Here is a 13,515-nt window from a genome sequence, read left to right on the forward strand (position 1 = left end):
GATCCTGGGTTGTGATGTAAAGCTTAATGTACTTTTGAATTGTAAACATAAAATCTTTTTACTGTTACTATTTTTACATCACCAGAAAAAGCCTGTTGGGTCAGTATTATGATCTGGGGTGCCTGAGGGGGGCAGCGTTATAATCTGGGGTGCCTAAGGGGGTAGTATGATCTAGGGTGCCTGAGGGGGCAGTATTATGATCTGGTTTGCCTATGGGGGGAGCATTATGATCTGGTGTGCCGGAGGGTGCAGCGTTATGATCTGGGGTGCCCGAAGGGGCAGCGTTATGATCTGGGGTGCCTGAGGGCCCAGCGTTATAATCTGGGGTGCCTAGGGTGGCAGTATTATGATCTGGGGTGATTGAGGGCGCAGCGTTATGATCTGGGGTGCCTGAGGGTGCAGCGTTAGGATCTGGGGTGCCTGAGGGTGCAGCGTTAGGATCTGGGGTGCCTGAGGGCAGCGTTATGATCTGGGGTGCCTGAGGGTGCAGCGTTATGATCTGGGGTGCCTGAGGGCGCAGCGTTATGATCTGGGGTGCCTGAGGGCGCAGCGTTATGATCTGGGGTGCCTGAGGGCGCAGCGTTATGATCTGCGATGACTAAGGGGCCAGCTGTATGAACTGGAGTTGCTTCAGTTGGTCAATTTTAGTTTCAGGAATGTTATGTACTTGAGAAATTAGGTCAACAGAGTACCTGAATTTGTAAAAAAAAAAAAAAAAAACAGGCCATCAATAGATTTTTTTATTCTTCTTAAATTTGTGAAAGAGTAGTTCAAGGCGTTTGAGACACATGAATTGTCCACCACAATTCCAGACCGTAACCCTATTGAGAGTCTTTACAATGTAGCAGAGAAAACTACGCAGTGGTCTGATTTTCTCATCATCATCACAAGTTAATGGCGAAAAATTGAAGCAACTCTGGATGGAAATAATGTTGTAACATTGTATAAGTTTATCAAAAAGATACCATGCAGTATGTTCCCTAGAATATTTTTTTTAAGCTGGGTTGGAAGAACCTGTAGGCGGGTGGCCGCCCCTGTATTGTAACCACCCAAAAGCAGCATGGCGATCACTTTAAAGTGCCGGGTGGTGGAGAACACTGCCACGGTGAGTGTATGCTGTAATCCTTAATTTAACACAGTCCAACTATATATTAGGGTGTGTGACTTTTTTTTTTCTCCTCTATACAATTCTCAATACTGTGTATAGATACAATACATTTGTATTGGCTCAATATATAGTGTATATAGCTCAATACCATTTTCCTTTATAGAATTTGCTGTCTGAGACCAAATTAGTCTCCCATGATCAGAATATGGCTTGTATGATATGGTGTTTGTATTAGCATCGGTGATTGTCGTGTTTTTCGTACAAAGTTGTGCGAGCAAGCGGAGTGGTGTTGCTATGAGCTGAATCAGTAGGGCCTGAATATGTCACCGACTAATGAGAGAAGGAAATGTAGGTCAGACATCAAGGGAAGCAATCAGGATACAGTCAGAAACTAATCCCTGAAAGTGTCTGTGCTGGGTGTCTGCATATGTGCAGTATGCGGAATGTAATACTATGTGTCTGGTATGCACACACTCTGGTATGTTTTGTGACATTGTCACTGGCTGTATAGCTCGCTGCCTGTTTTGATTATTGCCTGTGCCTCTGTAATTATACGTTTTAGCTGCAGCGTGTGACTGGTGCGCGCACATTCTTCGAGTCAATGTGGCATTCCGAGAAGTAATTGCCAGAATCCAAATCTTCCACCCGAACAGTTTTTTCCCCCCTGTTACTGTATGCTTCATTTTTTCCACTAAGTGTATAGTCTCCCGCATGTGTCATCATTCTTAGAGGGACTTGGCTTCTTCCTGCACTGATCCTTATAGGGATATTAAAACCGCCTTATTGCATTGATGTCTGGCTATGTCAAGTGCTTTACAATCCTAATCCATGTATGTCTCGCACTTTTCTTTGTCGTTGGCATCTGAGGAATTCATTGCAAAATTGCAATTCTAAGTCTCGGTTAAGTATTTCGAGAAGTTTTAAATTCTACAATGATCTTTAAAAGTTAATGATAGGCGTATAATGTGAAGCTCCATACAGACATCAGATTTCTGATGCCGGAAAAGATTTTACGTGAGCGTTTGTAGAGACAGATGAATGACAGAGCCATTCTGTTGTATGGAGAGGGTAGGGGGAGGATGAGTGAGTGGTATCTTGCTGTGCTCTCCTCCATAGAAGTCCTTCCAAATCGGTCATTCATTATTCCTCAGCGAGGGAAGATTTATAAATGACATCGGTAACAGCTGTACACGCGCCAGGTTTTCACCCCAAGACATGCACAACCATGCAGTCACAATCGTCATTTGTGTATATACCTCAACCTCAAATTTGAAATCAAAAATTGCCAGGAAAATGACAAGTTTTATAGCTTTGACAACTAAACATCAAACAGATTTCATTCCCTGTGGGGGTCCACGGGTGAGGTGTTATATTTAGATTTTCCATGAGTGCACTTAACAGGGCTGTACAGAATCTGTAACCACATCAGAACCTCACAGACAGCCGGGGCGAGCTGTAAAGGTGCCTTTAGATCATTGAGGTCAATTAACTTGGCATACACAATCCAACCACCCAAAACCTTGTTCACATACATGTATGTTCAAAGGAAATGGGGCCAGAGCAGTGTTTGCAAGTTCTTGGTAGTAAAAGAAGGAGTCCAGATAGTCAGACTTAGACTCCACCTCCTTTACAAAAGTGGACTTTTTGGGGAAGTTTCATTTATCCCTTAAAGTATTTATCTTTCTTTATATTTATTATATTTGCTAACAATAAGGTTTTATTGTCATTTGGTTCTTTTGCATTTTAAGTTCATTTGAAAAGAAAGATGAGCTGCAAACCAAGCAGTATTCTTGGCAGGAAAAGCTCCTTCTCATTCATGCTTTGTTTAATGCATACATGAGAAATTTTTTATTTGACTTTATCAATTCACACCCAGGTCTATTCAAGTGCAATCTTTTATAGACCTGACATAGTTATTCTTTCTCAACCTTTTTACCCCTTTAAATTATTTCCATGTTTCAGGCAACCCATGCTTAAACCATTTCATTTGGTGCAGGGAGCTAAATGGCCATTGCATAGCGATGAGTGTTCCCTTTACAATGTTTCTCTGAATGCCACCATAGGACTCTGGTGTCATGCTGCTGGCTCTGCCAAGTGGCATCGGCTAAAGAACTATGATGGTACCAGCAAATTGTGAGGTCAATCACCCACAGCTCAAGTGACCCCTGGCAACCTCCGGAGGGAATCCTAGGGTTCTATGGAACCCTGGTTGAGAATGACCATTCCATAGAGTAGAGGGTTTCATGACACTGACCAAATGTAGGCTTGTCGGGTTAGTTATCTCAGAGTTTTGTAGGAGAGGCCATTTATTTAAAACTACACTGCTGTAATTCAGGGTGTAGTCAATGGGCACGGTTTAATAAAGCTCCCCAAGGCTGGAGAGGATACATTTTGGGTGATCCAGCAAACCTGGAATGGGTTTCTTCATAATCATTTGTTAGCAAATGTTTTAACCCTGGAATAGTCCCATTCCAGGTTTGCTGGATCACCCAGCTTCACTGATGAAAGTTTATCCTCTCCAGCCTTGGAAAGCTCTATTTAATCAGGCCCAATGTCTCTGATTTTGTTGCACACAATAACTGATTTTGTTCTGTTTCTTTCCTTAGGCTCTTCTTGTCTGGTGGGTTACAAGAAGACCCCCCCACCAGTGCCCCCTCGCACCACCTCGAAACCCTTTATATCTGTGACTGTACAAAGTAGTACAGAGTCTGCCCAGGACTCTTACCTGGATGCCCAGGAGGGGCAAAGTGAAGGCAACAGCCAGTCAGGGCTTAGCACCTCCACTGAGAGTCTTGAGAGTACCCGCGCACCCAGTGTAACCCGGGTTTGCCCCCCAACCCCCATCAGGCAAGTCCCTCCTGAGGTCCCCCCAAAAAATGCAGCCGTAAAAATTTTCAGAGAAGAGCCCCGTGCCCCGGATCCCCTCCCAAAGCGCAAACTGTCCTCCATTGGAATTCAGGTAAGAAAACAATGCATTATGGTGCACAAAGTTGTGGCTGATATAACTGATTTTTCATTATTAAAATATGTAATGATTGGATTTGTAGTCATGTTTTTTTGTGCTTAGAACACTTTTGAGCTAACAAACATTTAAGATCTTTTCTTCGATGCTGTTTTGCCAATTCCTCAGACAAAGGCAATGGTTATAAAACAATGCATTCCTGACTCAAACTATTGTTTCTTAATGGTCTTTTAAGATGCCTGCAGAGTCATTGGATTGTATCCAGCGGCCTGATGGTAATTTCCATGAATTATTTTACTGTTTTTAAAGTGTATCTGAGCCCTACACAAAAATGTAATGCAGCTTACTAGTCATTTCATGGATGTTTTCCCTTTATTTTATCTCAGATAATCCTGCTTTTAAAATGCTCCCTGTCCTAGGGTGACAACGTCTATGAACCGTATCTGTGAAAGGTGCAGCATTGTAAGCATTAGATAGGATGTATATTGGGATTACAGAGCACCTTTACCTGTCCTTATCTCAGTAACACGAGAGGATGGTTCACCTGTAGTTTACAGGTGACCTGGACAGGAAGGTAGGAGTACTTAAGATATTTCTGCACAGCTTAGCATTGGATTACTGGGCGGGTCAATGGGTATTTATTGCACTGGGTGGTATATTTGGACCAGAGGAGAGCAATTAGGACTTTTATGTACATTTTAAAGGTCTGGTCTCTCCAAATTTAAACTTTAGGTTTGGTAAAGGCCAATGAGCTTGAGCTGATGCTAAAATTTAGTTTGCTTGAAACCCATTATTGCCTATTGTTTTTTTAATTAATGTCTGTTTCCCAAATCTTCCCAAAATTTACCATCCTTCAGAAACTCCTTAATATAATAAACAAGCGCGTGGTGCACAACCACCAACAGTGACACCATCCAAAACCAAACTGCGCATGTCATCACTCATGGTTTTTCAAAACTCTATACTGAGCTAGGTATGGAACTAAGGGATTTTGCAAGGAACTTTACATACAAGACTTTACTGTCTTGTTTCCTAAGACAATATAAGAGTATTGATGTGATGAAGCGAGGTTTCTACAACCATAAAAATCTAACATAGCTTGGCTCCCTTCCCCACTCTATCCAAAACTAAACCAAAAAATAACTGAAGGTCCACTTTAGGTGCATGGCAAACCTTTTTATTCCTTTTGTTTATAATATGGAAGAGTTAGAATTGTCCCTGCCCCCACTGGAGAGAATTTCCCTGGTGTGGCTGACCATTGTATGGAAAGTAAAGGGAAATCCAACATTTTTCATTTGTCACAAGAATCCTGTTTCAGAGACCGCTGTATAAAAGAGGAAATCCCCTTGCCTTGGAGAAGTTCTCTCTTCTTTTTGCTGTGTTCCTGAAACAGAAACTGAAAATCTGTGCAACGGGGCAACATGGTTATACTAGTTCTTTTTTAGATCTGTGTAGTAATGTTTGCTGTAATTTCAGGAAAAGAGTGAGTTTTGAGTTTGATTCCATGCTGGGTTTGTCTTGATCTTCCACCCATGCTATTTTTGCAAACTTAGAGAATGTGGTTGGCAAGATAAACAATGACTGGGAACCAGCTCCTAAGGTACACAGCAGGCTTGGGATAAACCACCATCCAATAGGATTGCTGCCTACTTTGTACCTTAACAATGGGTATCTGATGGTTTACCATGATGGTTGGCAAGCTTGAATAAGTTTGGCAAACTTCAAAGAACGATTTGCCGAAGCATGGAACATATCGAACCTATGCAGCTTTACTATTTTCTATTTAGGTATAGATTTTGTTAATCATTACAGTGATGTATTGCTTATCTTTAGTCTACAGAGATGTATTGTATAAGACCAGCCTACCTGTATATCCCCTACATATAAGCTCACTGCTTGGAACTGTCATACTTGTAGAATGTTTTCAGTAATTGTTTGTGAACAACCTGCTCAGCACAATTATCTTTACATCAGGTGGATAGTATACAACCAGTGCCTATCCCTGAGCCTCCCCCTCCTGCCAAATTTCAGTCCATTGGGGTGCAGGTGGAAGAAGAGTGGAGGTAAGCCATAATTCACATTTATTCATCATGCATGATGGTACAGAATAGATTCCATTCACAAACCAGGAAACAGCGCTTTATTTATACAAAGTGTTTCTTAGTGTGTGATTTTCAGCGTGGCGAGGTTTGAGCATTACAGTCACGTGGCTAAAAAAAAGATAATTAATTTTTATGCTAAAACTTTGTGAATTGAACCTAATGACTACACGCAAACAAAAAGTGGCTGTCTGGTTTATGGCTCATTCTAATTTTTAGAGGATCCACAAAGACACCCGTAATTGGCATTCATATTGTTTTTTTCTTTTTTATGTTTAGAAATGAAAAACTTGTTCTCTAAAAGATATGCAATGGTGATCAGCCTTAAGTAATTATTTTAATATTAAACAGGATTGTTATAGCAGTGTTTGCTAAACTGAGCTTGACCTGGTTGCTAAAAACATTGATAAAATATAGGTACAGTGTGTACTTAGTCTTCAGATCGCTTTCTTTGTGTTTGTGCTGCCTCTCGGTCCAGTCTGTGCACAGGGCACGAACCTGGCCAAATTTAGATCAAGTTCCAAAGAAATATAAGGTGCCGATTACACTGGATATACCTTTAACGTCATTTTAAGCAAGAATCGGTTAATTTTTTCATACATTTTATTATGTATCGCAGTGTTCTCCCCAGCCCCTTTTAGCTGGTCGCACCACCCAACACTTTTCAGTAACAGCCCGGCTGTTGGGTGGTAAATGATGAGTTAGGTCACAATACAATTTCCCATTGTAGGTCACCCACCTACAATTTCTTCCCACCCAGCTTAAAAAAAATTCTGGATTGAACACTATAGCCTGTAAATGATATATGTGTACTGGCTCAGGCAGATTTGATAGTTTCATGACAGGTTTTGCTTCTTGCTTTGGTATTCTTTTAATTCTTCTTTCTCACGGTAGGTTTAAAACAATGCATTCTCTATGTGGCTGATATTTTGTCACATCTGTGAAGGTTTAGACGCTGTGTGAAATAATTAGGGCATAATTATTATCCTGCTAGAGAAGGCCTGCACGGTTTAAGAGCCTATGGCCGCTGTTTTATTGGGTGTGTTCATTGCCTGCTTTACTACGTCACTAAAGGACACCGCAGATAACACAGGAGTCGTAGACCAGGTATCAATCATACCCAGATTTTTTTTTTCTATGTTATTTTTTTGTACTATGGGCCAAGGTTTACATAGAATGACCTAACACAATTGGATTCATCATTGTATCTCCATAGCCATGTTAAGATGAAAAGTTCTGATCTGGCTATTTTTTTTTTATTAGGACCCCATTGACTATATCAAGCCACAAGATGCCTAACAGACAGAATAATTATTTGTATGCATGGTCTGGTTGCAAGAATATGCAACAACAATTGCCATTTCTGTGTCCTATACACTGCCACTCTGTACTATGTGGTGCCACTCTGTAATCTTAACCCGGTGCAGGGCAATGGAGCTTAATAAGAGTTCTATGTTAAAAATAAAAAAAAAACCCAGACACCATTCTATTTCTTAGCTCAGTTGAGCCAAAAACAATTCCCTGACTGGGGGGAAACCTGGTTGTGTATCTGAGCCATTAGTCTGCAATGGACAAAGCTCACAATGCTCTGTATGGGGCTTCATTGCCTAAACACTGTGGTCCCTTTTTTTTTACAAACGGGGTTGTGGTAAAACAAATAGAATAGAGTGTGAATATTGTTATCTTCTCTTTGTTATAAATAGACTGCTATGTAAACTGGGGACATGTCCAAACAATCCATTCATTGTGCATCTAATTCTTGCACTATATGGTTTTTTCGTTAATCAATAGGAAATTACACAATGGCCTCATTTAAAAAACAAGAACAGGCAACACATTCTAAATGCCTGGATTAGGAGATCAGCTAGTTTGCCTATGATAAGCCCTTGAAGCGTCAAGAACAGACTGAATATTTAATGGGTTGTAGTTGGGATCCAGAGAGGTGTATTAGAACCACAGAAAGTTTTTTTTTTTGCTTTAGACTGTTTTTTTTTTGATGAGCCATTTTGTATCTTAATGATCTTTTAACCCTTTTAATATGGAAGCACTTGGACTACTCAGAGTATGAAAGCAAATTTCAGCACTGTGAGATAATGATTTGGATAGTGCTGTTCGTTAATGTGTGAGATTTCTCCATCTGCAGATACTCAGGTCTTATTTTATCTCTTGAACAGGAATAGCCGCTCCAGCAGCATGACGTCCAAACAAGAAACGGACTCTGACACCCAGGAGCCCAGCAATTCATCCGACAAGAGTGTTCCAGACTGCCCGCCGCCCCGCCAGCCCACCCCAGGCCCTCCGGTACCTCTCCCTAAAAAGCACCTCTCCTATGGAGATGGTGGGGAAATGGAGGCATCTGCCCTTCCTCCTCCTGACCCCTGGCTGGACTCTGCAGCCTCCCCTCCTTCTTCAGAGCCAGCCCAGACAGGAGCATGCCGCAGGGATGGACATTGGTTCCTAAAGCTCTTGCAGGCTGAGACAGAAAGACTTGAGGGCTGGTGCAAACAGATGCAGAAAGAGACTGGAGACAACAACCTTTGTGAAGAAGGTATGTACAACTTCCTCAGTCCCTGTTATAGTCCTTCATCGCAATTGAAGGACACTGTATGTAAATTTTCACCTTCGGTTTGCCATGACAATTAGGAGGAATGATATATAAGTATAAATATGTATGACAGATACCCACACCCCATGAAACTTTTTGTCCATCATATTTCAAGCAGGCACAGCCTAAATTAGAGTGACAACTCTGCTCAGAAATCAGGAGCAGTGCAGCATTGTTGCCACCCCATCACAGAAAGGAGCGTCAAGTTGTATTCATTGACAGGATTTGTGTGGCAGTAAATACAGAAGCACTTATAATTAAGTATTGCAGCACATGTTTTGTCATTGAAGGCCATAGTTCTGATTTAATAAAATAGGCTATGATATGGAGATTCCAGTATCTGAAAGGTCAGGTCTAGCCTAAAATCACATTTTAGTTCTACATAGCTAGTGTCATGTAGAATCAAATACCTATTTCCTAATTATACAGCCAGCAAACCTTGTGAAGGGAGGGTGGGGACATAGGCTAACCTGGAGATCTTATTGTACCTATATGTAATGGTTTCCAGGTGAAATAATAGGTTTGGACTGAAAAGGTATCTTATAACTACTCTAGTATTTAGCATCCTTCTTAAGTAATCCTTAAAGTATTAGAACCTATGCTGGGAAAAAATCACATAACTTTATTCACCAGAGAGTGTAAGATTAAGCATGACTTCACTGCAAGAAATGAAGAAAGTAATTCAATACATTACCTATCAATGACCTGGAAAAGAAAATTGGTAATACGTATCTGCCAATGAACTGCAAACTTCACTCTCCTGCAGAACAATAAGTGTTGCTGGTATCCATCAATTTTGGGTGATTTGCCCGCTGGGCCCTGTTGCTCCACCTGTTGCCCCATGTCACTAAAGGGGGTAGCAGCACTGCCTGTAGAGAGTGACATGGCATTTGACACAAGCAAGTGTTGGATACCAGCAAAGATTGTAGCTATAAAGGAGTATAAATGAGTGTTGGGGTCACCACCTAGCAAACGGGGGAGTACTATTGATCTGCTTTTAGAGGCAGCTCAAATTTTTTTATTTACAGCAAACATGTTGGTACAAAAATTTTATATTTTTTCCCTTTTTTATTCACACTTCTGTTTTGTCTCATCTGGTGTTCCCACCAAATATACATATATTCTCAGCACAAATGAAAAGCAATTACAATAAATAATAGACAGCATCTAGGCAATCATCCATTTTGTAGACTGTTAGTTCTTATTTATAGAATGCTACACAATGTTCTGGGCTATTATAAATGACCAGCAACAAAAAAAACAGACTAAATTATTCATCCATAGGCGTATAATGTGAAGCTCCATACAGACATCAGATTTCTGATGCCGGAAAAGATTTTACGTGAGCGTTTGTAGAGACAGATGAATGACAGAGCCATTCTGTTGTATGGAGAGGGTAGGGGGAGGATGAGTGAGTGGTATCTTGCTGTGCTCTCCTCCATAGAAGTCCTTCCAAATCGGTCATTCATTATTCCTCAGCGAGGGAAGATTTAAGAATGACATCGGTAACAGCTGTACACGCGCCAGGTTTTCACCCCAAGACATGCACAACCATGCAGTCACAATCGTCATTTGTGTATATACCTCAACCTCAAATTTGAAATCAAAAATTGCCAGGAAAATGACAAGTTTTATAGCTTTGACAACTAAACATCAAACAGATTTCATTCCCTGTGGGAGTCCACGGGTGAGGTGTTATATTTAGATTTTCCATGAGTGCACTTAACAGGGCTGTACAGAATCTGTAACCACATCAGAACCTCACAGACAGCCGGGGCGAGCTGTAAAGGTGCCTTTAGATCATTGAGGTCAATTAACTTGGCATACACAATCCAACCACCCAAAACCTTGTTCACATACATGTATGTTCAAAGGAAATGGGGCCAGAGCAGTGTTTGCAAGTTCTTGGTAGTAAAAGAAGGAGTCCAGATAGTCAGACTTAGACTCCACCTCCTTTACAAAAGTGGACTTTTTGGGGAAGTTTCATTTATCCCTTAAAGTATTTATCTTTCTTTATATTTATTATATTTGCTAACAATAAGGTTTTATTGTCATTTGGTTCTTTTGCATTTTAAGTTCATTTGAAAAGAAAGATGAGCTGCAAACCAAGCAGTATTCTTGGCAGGAAAAGCTCCTTCTCATTCATGCTTTGTTTAATGCATACATGAGAAATTTTTTATTTGACTTTATCAATTCACACCCAGGTCTATTCAAGTGCAATCTTTTATAGACCTGACATAGTTATTCTTTCTCAACCTTTTTACCCCTTTAAATTATTTCCATGTTTCAGGCAACCCATGCTTAAACCATTTCATTTGGTGCAGGGAGTTAAATGGCCATTGCATAGCGATGAGTGTTCCCTTTACAATGTTTCTCTGAATGCCACCATAGGACTCTGGTGTCATGCTGCTGGCTCTGCCAAGTGGCATCGGCTAAAGAACTATGATGGTACCAGCAAATTGTGAGGTCAATCACCCACAGCTCAAGTGACCCCTGGCAACCTCCGGAGGGAATCCTAGGGTTCTATGGAACCCTGGTTGAGAATGACCATTCCATAGAGTAGAGGGTTTCATGACACTGACCAAATGTAGGCTTGTCGGGTTAGTTATCTCAGAGTTTTGTAGGAGAGGCCATTTATTTAAAACTACACTGCTGTAATTCAGGGTGTAGTCAATGGGCACGGTTTAATAAAGCTCCCCAAGGCTGGAGAGGATACATTTTGGGTGATCCAGCAAACCTGGAATGGGTTTCTTCATAATCATTTGTTAGCAAATGTTTTAACCCTGGAATAGTCCCATTCCAGGTTTGCTGGATCACCCAGCTTCACTGATGAAAGTTTATCCTCTCCAGCCTTGGAAAGCTCTATTTAATCAGGCCCAATGTCTCTGATTTTGTTGCACACAATAACTGATTTTGTTCTGTTTCTTTCCTTAGGCTCTTCTTGTCTGGTGGGTTACAAGAAGACCCCCCCACCAGTGCCCCCTCGCACCACCTCGAAACCCTTTATATCTGTGACTGTACAAAGTAGTACAGAGTCTGCCCAGGACTCTTACCTGGATGCCCAGGAGGGGCAAAGTGAAGGCAACAGCCAGTCAGGGCTTAGCACCTCCACTGAGAGTCTTGAGAGTACCCGCGCACCCAGTGTAACCCGGGTTTGCCCCCCAACCCCCATCAGGCAAGTCCCTCCTGAGGTCCCCCCAAAAAATGCAGCCGTAAAAATTTTCAGAGAAGAGCCCCGTGCCCCGGATCCCCTCCCAAAGCGCAAACTGTCCTCCATTGGAATTCAGGTAAGAAAACAATGCATTATGGTGCACAAAGTTGTGGCTGATATAACTGATTTTTCATTATTAAAATATGTAATGATTGGATTTGTAGTCATGTTTTTTTGTGCTTAGAACACTTTTGAGCTAACAAACATTTAAGATCTTTTCTTCGATGCTGTTTTGCCAATTCCTCAGACAAAGGCAATGGTTATAAAACAATGCATTCCTGACTCAAACTATTGTTTCTTAATGGTCTTTTAAGATGCCTGCAGAGTCATTGGATTGTATCCAGCGGCCTGATGGTAATTTCCATGAATTATTTTACTGTTTTTAAAGTGTATCTGAGCCCTACACAAAAATGTAATGCAGCTTACTAGTCATTTCATGGATGTTTTCCCTTTATTTTATCTCAGATAATCCTGCTTTTAAAATGCTCCCTGTCCTAGGGTGACAACGTCTATGAACCGTATCTGTGAAAGGTGCAGCATTGTAAGCATTAGATAGGATGTATATTGGGATTACAGAGCACCTTTACCTGTCCTTATCTCAGTAACACGAGAGGATGGTTCACCTGTAGTTTACAGGTGACCTGGACAGGAAGGTAGGAGTACTTAAGATATTTCTGCACAGCTTAGCATTGGATTACTGGGCGGGTCAATGGGTATTTATTGCACTGGGTGGTATATTTGGACCAGAGGAGAGCAATTAGGACTTTTATGTACATTTTAAAGGTCTGGTCTCTCCAAATTTAAACTTTAGGTTTGGTAAAGGCCAATGAGCTTGAGCTGATGCTAAAATTTAGTTTGCTTGAAACCCATTATTGCCTATTGTTTTTTTAATTAATGTCTGTTTCCCAAATCTTCCCAAAATTTACCATCCTCCAGAAACTCCTTAATATAATAAACAAGCGCGTGGTGCACAACCACCAACAGTGACACCATCCAAAACCAAACTGCGCATGTCATCACTCATGGTTTTTCAAAACTCTATACTGAGCTAGGTATGGAACTAAGGGATTTTGCAAGGAACTTTACATACAAGACTTTACTGTCTTGTTTCCTAAGACAATATAAGAGTATTGATGTGATGAAGCGAGGTTTCTACAACCATAAAAATCTAACATAGCTTGGCTCCCTTCCCCACTCTATCCAAAACTAAACCAAAAAATAACTGAAGGTCCACTTTAGGTGCATGGCAAACCTTTTTATTCCTTTTGTTTATAATATGGAAGAGTTAGAATTGTCCCTGCCCCCACTGGAGAGAATTTCCCTGGTGTGGCTGACCATTGTATGGAAAGTAAAGGGAAATCCAACATTTTTCATTTGTCACAAGAATCCTGTTTCAGAGACCGCTGTATAAAAGAGGAAATCCCCTTGCCTTGGAGAAGTTCTCTCTTCTTTTTGCTGTGTTCCTGAAACAGAAAATGAAAATCTGTGCAACGGGGCAACATGGTTATACTAGTTCTTTTTTAGATCTGT

The 13,515-nt window shown here is 41.1% G+C and overlaps 1 protein-coding gene across 1 annotated transcript in view; it reads left to right on the forward strand.

The window, feature by feature from the left end:
- The window catches only part of DLGAP4 (DLG associated protein 4), a 127,337-nt gene that overhangs the window by 93,432 nt on the left and 20,390 nt on the right, over positions 1-13,515 (forward strand). Inside the window, exons 7-10 of the mRNA XM_072403205.1 lie at positions 3,715-4,067; positions 6,045-6,133; positions 8,344-8,717; positions 11,649-12,061. Coding sequence (XP_072259306.1) covers positions 3,715-4,067; positions 6,045-6,133; positions 8,344-8,717; positions 11,649-12,061 — 1,229 coding nt within the window. The remainder of the gene's footprint in view (positions 1-3,714; positions 4,068-6,044; positions 6,134-8,343; positions 8,718-11,648; positions 12,062-13,515) is intronic.

Source organism: Pyxicephalus adspersus, chromosome 3 (assembly GCF_032062135.1).
Source record: "Pyxicephalus adspersus chromosome 3, UCB_Pads_2.0, whole genome shotgun sequence".
Lineage (NCBI taxonomy): Eukaryota > Metazoa > Chordata > Amphibia > Anura > Pyxicephalidae > Pyxicephalus > Pyxicephalus adspersus.